This window comes from Aulonocara stuartgranti (assembly GCF_965226115.1).
Source record: "Aulonocara stuartgranti genome assembly, chromosome: 16".
In the NCBI taxonomy this organism is placed as follows: domain Eukaryota; kingdom Metazoa; phylum Chordata; class Actinopteri; order Cichliformes; family Cichlidae; genus Aulonocara; species Aulonocara stuartgranti.
Window position 1 is genome coordinate 13,579,321 of NC_138952.1, and position 10,033 is coordinate 13,589,353.

The 10,033-nt window shown below is 37.1% G+C and overlaps 1 protein-coding gene across 3 annotated transcripts; it reads left to right on the forward strand.

Moving 5' to 3' along the window:
• The first annotated feature begins 327 nt into the window (after positions 1-327).
• On the forward strand, positions 328-9,982 carry dnajb2 (DnaJ heat shock protein family (Hsp40) member B2). Of its 3 annotated transcripts, XM_082509045.1 has the most exons (11): positions 332-741; positions 1,945-2,040; positions 2,429-2,538; positions 2,644-2,697; positions 2,902-3,015; positions 3,537-3,611; positions 3,977-4,109; positions 5,074-5,144; positions 5,999-6,283; positions 9,489-9,560; positions 9,693-9,982. In XM_082509045.1, the coding sequence occupies exons 2-10, from the start codon at positions 1,976-1,978 to the stop codon at positions 9,515-9,517; spliced, it is 936 nt and encodes a 311-aa protein (XP_082365171.1). In that variant the 5' UTR covers positions 332-741; positions 1,945-1,975; the 3' UTR covers positions 9,518-9,560; positions 9,693-9,982. The 3 variants fall into 3 exon arrangements, with proteins under 3 accessions (XP_082365169.1, XP_082365171.1, XP_082365170.1); XM_082509044.1 differs by having other exon boundaries at positions 9,489-9,982; XM_082509043.1 differs by lacking the exons at positions 9,489-9,560; positions 9,693-9,982 and having other exon boundaries at positions 328-741; positions 5,999-8,854.
• The last annotated feature ends 51 nt before the right edge of the window (positions 9,983-10,033 follow it).

Sequence of the window (10,033 nt, forward strand, 5' to 3'; positions counted from 1 at the left end):
CCTAGGAGGTTTGATTACACAAAGCTGAGCAGTCCACATAACTCTGATATTACATGATGTCCTCATTGTGTGATCCAGATCAATGACTCTACCGATTAATCACGTGCTAAACTGGAAACCTAATTTCTATAATCTACCTATATGATTACCTACTAATAAAGTATAGCGGGATGTCAGAATTACAACTGGACTGTAGTAAAATCGTTTCCTCGTTTCCCCGCTCGACTGTAAATTATTTAGTAATTTCTGCGATGATTGGGTGATCTATATTTAAAAAGAAAAAAATAGTTTCTAGGTTTTGGCATATGTTTATGTTTAGAGGTTAAAGCATTATCACGGAGCAACAGGCGGGCGCTGAGGCATGCAGGGCGGGCCCGGTGACGTTTCCAAACGCTGGCATTTTCTAGGCGCTCTATTTTTTTCTATGCGCTCGCGGTGACGTAGCGCGTGGGGCAGAGGAGCACTAGGGACAAACACAGCTGACTGCGCGCATGCTATCTCGGTGGGGACTTCAGCGCAGACCCTAACGCTAGGTTACAGTCATATTGGCTTGGTGGAAAATATTTGCGGTGAAGAAACAGGCCGAAAACAGGGGAGGTGCCTGTACGGCTGTCAACAAAGGAGAAGAAAAAGAGGGGGAGTGTAGTCCAGAAGGACCGCTATAACAACTAATTCATTGTCGCTCCAAACTGGTGGACAGACGGCTAAACTGCTCACTCATTAGGCCAAAACACTCCTAAGGTAGGTCCATTGCCGAGGTTAGGCGTAACAACTTGTGCCTATCCAAATAGGTGCTGCAATTTATGACAGATGTCCAACTTTACCATAAAAGGAGATGTGCTACCGAAATACCAAATGATGTTAATTGTGCCCTAATGTCAATACTCGAATAGCACAGCACCTGTGCCTCCAAGTTCATCTGTCCCTGTATTTAAGCGTCTATAAGGCCTGCAGTCATGTCAGCACTGCAGCAGTTGACAAATGCCTTGGCGCTAGAAATAACATAGTAATGAGGCTTGTATGAGTGCATGGCTCATCCTGAAGGGGCAAAGAAAGTTAGATTTAGTTGTTTCACCTCAGTTCGGAAGTCCCCTTCAGCCCCGAAACGATTACAAATGAGACTGGCATCTCGGTTAGGGTGTCGTCTGTGGCTATTATAGAACAGCTGACTGTGCCAAGATCCTTTTTTTTTTTTTTTTTTTTTTTTAAAGATAACAGGCTTGATGCTTTCATGTGACCGTTCTGAAGTAGTTTATAACAGGTAAATTTATGATTCAGTGAAGTCTGCTGATTAGGTTTTTATTTACTCTTTCAAACTCCATATATTTGTTGGAAATTTCATATTATAAAAGGACCTAAAGGAGTTTTTTTAGACTAGTTAAGAGAATGTATTTGGCTTTAAAATATCTATAGATTAAAGTGTCTGTCCTTTTATGCATGCATCACATACAAGTTGCTAATTGTTTAGTTAAAAATGAAAACATTACTAACCATACTGCTTCCACACTAATGTCATATTCTAGCTTTAAAGTGCTGATTAATAATACTTAACTAAAGTTAAAAAGCATTCTTAAAACTAATGTAGCTTTAAACTCAGTGTAGTTCAACTCATGAGTCCTACAGTAATACAGCTGTTGAACAGTTTGAGCAGCACTGTCTTAGTGAAATCATAATTTAAGTAAATTTAGGGGGATATAATTTTCCAGCTTCTAAATACATGTTTTAGAGTCGTTTTACTGTTTCCAATAGATCCATTGAGCTCATATAACCTCCACTACAATGGTGATTAAGCATTATTTAAAATCTACTTGGTTCCATAGATACAAAAGTTTTTTTTAGTCAAGAGGAGCATTTTTAAAAATGATGCAGAAGCTGTACATCCACACACATTGGTGCTTTTAATTTCTGACCAAACAAAACTCGTATTTGTATTTTCTTTCAAAGCGTGGTGTTTTGAGGAGTTACAGGAGGTGACATGGTGGACTACTATAGCATCTTGGGAGTGTCCAAAACAGCCACTCAGGATGACATCAAGAAAGCGTAAGTATCCTGGGACTATTTCAAGTGTTAGAAAATATAGTCATAAGTAACAAAAAGTTCACTTGAGTAAAAAAAAATATATCTGAAGATATATTTGAAGTGTGAAAACCTACTTTAGATAGCAAGGTTATGTAAGCACTGAAAAACTGAGGCCACTGCCAGTATGTGCTTTTGTGTGTTTATTTTTTAAGAGTTTACAAACTTTAGAAAAACTTTTTGAGTTTAATTTCAGTCCAAAAAAAATTGCTTTTCAGGGCAAAGATGTATTATCATATTATGTCACTAAATAAGCTCATATCTCATAGATGGAGGTTTAAGAACTAGACTTCATTATGTGTGTGGTTATTTATATATAAGCATGGATGTTTGATGTTGTTTGTGTTTTCAGGTACCGGAAATTGGCCTTGAAATGGCATCCTGACAAAAATCCAGACAACAAGGAGGAAGCAGAAAAAAAGTTCAAAGAAGTCGCTGAGGCCTATGAAGTCCTGTCTGACAGTAAGTCGCCATAGATGACAACTGGTCTAATATGTACAAGGTATACTGTAGATGTATATGTGTACGGATATTGATTTCCGTGGGTAATTTTTTCCTTTTCGACAGAGAGCAAACGTGATGCATACGACAGATATGGAAATGACAGAATGCGACACACAGGTATAAATATATAAAAAAATCTGTGATATTGTTGCATCCATTATAGTAATCATTAGCAATCTTCTAATTGCTACAGTTTAAGAAAAAAATGTGTTTGGGTAATTTTCTTACTACTATTACCTACCCTTCCTACTTGCTCCTTCTCCTTTACATTAGTCCTAATTTTTCCTTTTCGCTCCTGACTGTGACATGTTGGTTTCTCAGGTTCCTCCAGCTCAGACTTTACAGAAATGCCTGGCTTCACCTTCACATTCCGCAGCCCAGATGAGGTGTTCAGAGAATTCTTTGGTGGACAGGATCCCTTTGCCAGCTTCTTCGGTAAGTCAAACATATATTGGGGTGGGGTTCATCTGCTGTTAGTTCAGAAACTAATACTAACATTTATTTATTCAGTCTAGACGTAAAATAAAAAAATATGATGAGAGTAATTTGTCTTAGGTCTACTGTAACTGAACTAAATTAAATGCTACAATATATTCCAAAGTTACAAATATAAGAAATAGCTTGAATATAGAGGAGTAGCTCAATAATAAATATCCAGAATATTACAGAGATTAAATATAAATGGTCGACATTCTACTCTAAACTCAACAGTAAAACCTCTAAACTGCTATTTGTTATTTTCACTGCAAAATGGAGTAACTATTGCACTATGTACTGTACATTAGAGCTGTACAGGCAGATAGCCACATGCAGGAATTGTTTCCTGCTTCATTTAGTGGTGAATTTGGGTAATCTCAGTCTGTCTCTGAACGCACTCCTGTGACTGGCCAGCACGTCATGGACTGGGTGGGAGGTATTGTCCATTATGTACTTGCACGTCTTTGTCTCTCACTCAGATGACTTCTCCTCATTTGGAAGCTCATCGTCTCGTCTCAGCCCGGGGCGATTCTTCTCTTTTCCATCAGGAGGAGGTAAAGAAGTAAATATTATAAGTAAACTGTTTGCAGAGGATTGAAGAGGATTTTCCCATGTAGTTTTTCCTTTCAGCTTTACTTTACTGGTAATTAATGCAATTCTACTCAGTTAAACTTCTATTATAAGCTGTTTCTATCATCAGTGGTTGCCAGGAGTGTCTCACAGAAAGAGGGGTTATAACTTTTTGTGTTGTATGTCATCAACAAATGCCAGATTAATGATATTTGATATTGTTAATATCAAGCGTTTCACTTGTTAGTTTAAAAAATACTTAAAAGAATTAATATCAGGAGATGGTTTAGATACATTAAAAACGAATATTGCTTTCCTCTCCTCTTTTTGATTGTTTGACTCTCTACAGTTGAATTCTCCTCTTTCTCCACTACCTTGGGTGGTCTGGATGGGATGGACAGCATGGGTGGAGGGATGGGCAACTTTAGATCAGTTTCTACTTCCACTCGCATCATAAATGGAAAACGCACCACCACCAAGAAGTATGGAATTCCTTATCAATTCCTATTATGCAGCAAAGGAAGTACATATTCAAGTGTATTATCTTCAAAGCAAAACGTGAAAAATTAATTGAAGAATATATTAAATTTAGCACCAGTAAACAGTTTCATATTCCAGCGTTTTAAGAATTATCTTGATGTGACTGTGGTTGCTGAATAAGAGCAGTGCATATGTGCATGTTTGAATTGTATTTGTCTCAATAGATTGTCCCTAGAAGCAGATCGTCATCTATTGTTTGGGAATACTTTAGATTTAGAGCAAAGAACAAATCATATGCAAAGGGCACCATAAAGTTGTGTTGGAACTACAAAGCAACAAAATGAATGTGTACACCTACCTAAAAATGCAGCATTCACACTGCAGTATGAAAATTGCATGAAGAGCCTGAAAGGCATTGTAGAGGTTGATGACATGTCTTGTCCAATATCAATTCAGAAATCCATAAAAGTGAGGCTGTACATTGCATACAGCATATTATTTAAGCTCACAAAGATGTAGTGGAAATACCAACACAGTCTCATTTCGTTTCTCTATAGATCTGTGTTTTTCTAAAGGGGTAAAACTTGCACTGTATGCAAAATGCCAGAGGGTAAGCCTAATTAACAGGAATATAGTGCAATGTCAAAGTGAAAGCAGTGCCCTCGTTATCAGTTTATATTCTTCTTCTTCTGAAATGAATCAAAGGGACTGTCTACAAGCCTTGTAGACAGTCCAAAGCATAGATGTGAAAGCCTTCTTATCTTTATGTGGCAGTGTATTTGTGTCACTAAAATGAAAGCGAGTAATTGTGGTAGATAATCATGATTATAGTGTTAATCAAAATATTTTTTGGCTGTAATTTTTCAGCCCTAAGACTGGTTACGCACTTGCACAAACACAGAGGCACTAGAAATGGTGGTGGCTTTTAAATAATTCCACTTATGTCTGTATTTGTCTTTCCTACAGGATAAAGGAGAATGGGCAGGAAAGAATAGAGATTGAGGAGGATGGTGTGTTGAAAAGTGTTCTAATTAATGGTGAGACAATGCTGACGGAATAAATGAATTGAGATTTTAAAAAAAAAGAAAAACTAAAAAAAACCAAACTTTTTTCTGGTGCTTATTTGCTTTAACCTGAAAACACAAATTCAGTGTCAACTTTTTCTAATACAACCACAATTGTGTCAAAATGCAGTGCTGCTTATTCAAAAGATTTCAATGCAAGCAGGGAAATGTGTTAAAAAACAGACGAGGTTTCAGTTTGTATTTAATCGATCTTATTCTTATCTTTAATATTTTTGTTATTTTTAATTCAGGTTTTTTTGAGTCAGTTCCCAGAGTAGGTTTGCTTTTTAAGTTTAGTTTAATTTTTAACAAGGTTTAGTTTTAGTTTAGTTTTTATGACTTTCAGTGTTAGTTTAATCATATTCAATTGAGGACATGTGCCAAAGGCAAAATTTCAGGAAAATTAGTATAGATATTACAATAAAAACACTGAACCTTTTGAAAGCAATTAACTCTTAGTCTTGTAGACATCCGAAGTCTCAATAAATAACTTCATAAGTGCCTCATCAGCACCGATGAATGTAATTTTACAAGTTTAACAAATACTAAGGATATTTGCTTGATATTTTTCATAAAATAATTTCAGTTAGTTTTATTTTTTCTTTTATAGTCTTAATCATGTTTTTTCAGTCTGCGGAAATGTTTTTCACATAGTTTTAGTTATTGGTTTAGTTTGTTTAACTATATGTACCTTGGCTTTAGTTTTTGTATTACCGCTTGACCTGAAGTTTTTGCTTGGTTATGTGTTTTTCTTTATGTCTAAGGTTTTTGCTTTGTGTTGATTGTGCAGTGAGACAGCTGTCTTGTTGTTTTTGTTTTGATCGAAGGTGTGGAAGATGAAATGGCCCTTGCTCTGGAGCTGAGCCGACGAGAGGAGCAGGCCACTCCAAAGCCACGACTCCAGAACAAAACCGCTGAGTCAGACAGATCCCGCCTGAGCCCTTACACTTCACCCACGCATCGTTCATTTAGCTCGGCCCCATTCTACCACTACGGGGTTGCGGGAGGCAGTGAGGATGATGAGGAAGATGAAGACCTACAGATGGCTTTGGCATGCAGCCTGTCAGAAATGGAAGCCCAGCAGAGAGCTGCTGCTAACGACTACATATCAGGTGCTCGGGGTGGGGGCAGAGCTGTCAGTGACAAAACTGGGGGCCGTTTAGATGGCGGGATTGCTAAGGCAAAGCATTTGAATGTACAAAGCAGGGAAGAGGTTGTTGCAGGGCAGAAATGTAAAGAGATAAAATTGGGTTCAGTAGCTGGAGATGGATGCAAAAGTGTGGCAAAGGGTACAGTGGAGCTAGGCTCCTCCCCTGAGTCATCCACAACTGCCAGCACTACACCCCTAAGTCAGTGCAGTGAGGATAAGTTTAAACCTGTGATAAAAAGTGATTGCAGCGTGAAAAAGAAAAAGAAGTGTGGGTGTGTTGTCTCCTAATGATGTGTTTTTGTAGGTTTACTTTCTTTGGGTTGCCTTATTATACTGACCTCAGTGTTTTGCCTTCAGCCAGCTCTAATGTAATGTGAATTAAGCAGATCTTTATTTGAGACAGTGCCTATACTGATGACAAGGCTTCACATTCCTCCAAAGGAACACACTAAAGATAAGATTTGTGGTTACGTTTCTACATTATCACAGGCATGTTTTTGCATTTGGATGCAAGCTGGTGTGGAGGATTGCTCGTGAACGCGAATTTGCCAGATATTTGCATAGACTGATGAATTGGAATTAAGTGATGATTTAGATCTGTTGTATATATGGCCACAATTGAGTCTTTTGTGAGGACCAGTTTAAGTAACTCTAAAACAAAGCTTGAAAGGCCTTTTAGAATTTAAGGTTTGAGTTTAGGTTTAAAGCCAAACCTGGAGTTAGGAATATATTTGGGAATTTTGAGGTTTGTGTAAGTTTTTTCAGAATACATTATGTCAGTGAAGGTCTAAAATTGAGTGTGTGTGGTGGTGTTTGTGTGTGCATGTCGTTCTGTGTAGCTCTTTCTGTGTTTGAGTCAGCTGAGACCTTGCCATAGAATTTTCTCATTCAGACTCTCTGGCAGTGGGAATGTTGCACAACTGTGCCACACGAAAATCAAAGGTAGCCCACAGAACTTTTTGTGGTTTATTTCCAGGTTGCCACATAAACTACTTTTAACTGAAGACCAGTGTTTCTCAGTCAGCTTGTTATGATGTCCAGAATAAGTATGAAGCAATAAGTAGTTAGGTGAAGCACATGCTCACACACTTTGACTATCTTGTTGTTGGAAAGTTGAAGTAGGGAGGTGCTCATGTATCATTAAATCCAAGTTTATCATATGTTGGTCCTGCACTTTTACCCAAATAGCATTAAAATTGTAATCAGATTTTAGATTATAGTTTGGGGAAAGCACTTTATTAAGTTAAAGGACAAATCGCAGTATTGTGACTGAAACAGCTACAAATAATGATTGTTAAGTCTTTGTACATGTTAACTACTTATGTGTTTGCTATTCTTACATTATCGATGCAAACGTGCCAAGCTTTATAAACAAATTATAAAGATAAATCAGTTTTTGGATTCTCCTTGGTCCTCCTGCAGTAGATGTGACTGAGAGTGTTGTCAAGTGATTGGAGGAAGAAGAAAGTGACAATGATTGTGACGGCAGTGTGTTACCTGTCCTGGATTTTTAAAAATGTTGTATTATTGCATCCGGTTACAGGATGTATAATAGCTAAATGATCAAAGAACATTTGTTTACATGCTCCCTGAGCGAATTATTAAACCTCAGCCAACTCCAGATGAGCTCCCTTGTGTGCAAAATTACAAACACTGTACTTTAGGGGTGACTTGATGACTTTCCCTCCTGCACTGCTTCCCAGCTTTCAGGCTTAAATACTTTTTTTTAAAAAGTTCCCCCAAAAAAACTTTGATTAAATTATATGTCTTAATAATTAACGAAAGTAGACAAAAGTAAATAGGAATAAACAGACTAGTTTTCTACAATTAAATTTCAGTTAGACAATCAGTCAGCTGCTACTAAAGTTGGGTTTAATGTGAATGGTAACTGAAATAGTTTATCCAGCTCATGTCCCGCAAATATTGATTTTGTTGGGCTGCATGTTTGTGTCTGTGAGACAGTCACAGGACGGAGTCACTGAAGATAGTTAGTGTTGGAGCTCATGCATAAAACTCAAATATGCCTTTTTCGTAGATCTCAAGTAACATGAAGATACTGCCAATGTTTTAAGTGCAACACTAAGAAATGTTTTAAATGTGGTTGTTGCTGCAGGGCAAAGCTGAAAGCAAAAGAAAATCATGCTGGTGCCAAATCATGCAGATGTTAAAATAATTACTGCTGCCAGTGTTATGTTGTAATATGCATTAAAAAAAGACACATGCCTGTCTCAATGAGTTTCTAATTACAGGCAGTGTCCCTTTGCCCTGGTGTGTTTTATGCTTTATGTTTGTAATTTATATTGACACATATTTTTCACGAGTGCCTCATTTATCATAGATTGCATGAGTTTTGTTTTCACTTGAAAGTATAGCTGTCAGCACCGGCGAAGACTAAAAGTGAAATAGGAAAATGAAAACTTGAATAAATATATCAGCCTGTATTAATTGTTACTGATTACTCACATGTTGATGTTCTTTTTATTTTCACATTGTTAAAAAGGAATTAACGAATAAAGATTGTGCCACAAGATAATTTGGAATATTTTATTTTTTTTAGAATATGGCAGCCACGTATTTTCCACTAATTTACACTAAATTCATGCTAGTGCAAAATGATGATACAGTATGATAACTGTTTGATAATTATATAGTCATGGAAATCTGAAGGATTATTTTCAGTTCTCAGGACCCTTAAACATTATAAGACAACAGAATCATGCATTAAAAACTACTTCCTGCTTTTACTGATTTGGAAACTGCACATGTATGTGGTTAACTGTTTCTGTGTGTCTTGATTAAGTTCAGATCAGGAGCTTATATTTTCAGTATAGCCCTTATTATGCGAGTGGCATAATGCACCATTTGTTATAAGATATGTAACAGGGGCAAGGGCATCATTAGTCATTGTGTTTTAAACTAAAACAGTAGTTAAGTCCCATAGACTGTTGTGTGTTTTTATTTTATTGTATTTTTAATTTAGTTTATCTGCACTTACGACTTCCTTGGATCAGGTTATTCAGTCTTGTTGGTGTTAATATTTAAATGTGCTGGATCACATACACATTACTTTTCATCTGTTATGTAGCAAACACATCTAGTATCATATTGTTGGGACATAAGTTTGAATACTTGTTCGTTTCTCTTACGATTCATGCTTCCTGTTTCAGACTCAGACTTCGAGGCCTTCACAACCTAACCTGATTGGCTCACGCTGCTCTGTGCCCTTGCCCTGCCCTGAGGTAAAGAACCAGTGTGAATCTGAGGCACCCATTCCTTCTCCTGCCCCCTAAACTCCAAGTAGATGAGATCAGATGATGCCTACTTGCATATCTGATTAAGTATAACCTGTCCTTGTACATCTATTCTTACAGGTCAAAGATTATATCCCACGATGCACTTTTCTATCTCTGCCCACCATGGCTCCTACCTGCTGAATGACACTTATAAGATATATGTATTTAATATGTTTGTGTCTCTGAGTGCATGTGTGTATGTAGCTCATTGTGGAACAAAAGACTGAAAACTCTAAGGAGGTACAGTAGTTACAATCATCTCTTCATCAAATCATCATGTTTCTAATAAATATGAAAACAGTGCACAAAGCAAAAAGAAAGTTCTTGTAAAACACATGAAGCAGAGAAAATAAAGATTTTCCTGCTGACTTTTTTTTCTCAGTTTGTGGTAGCGTCTTTGTGGCAAGATTAAGGCTGTC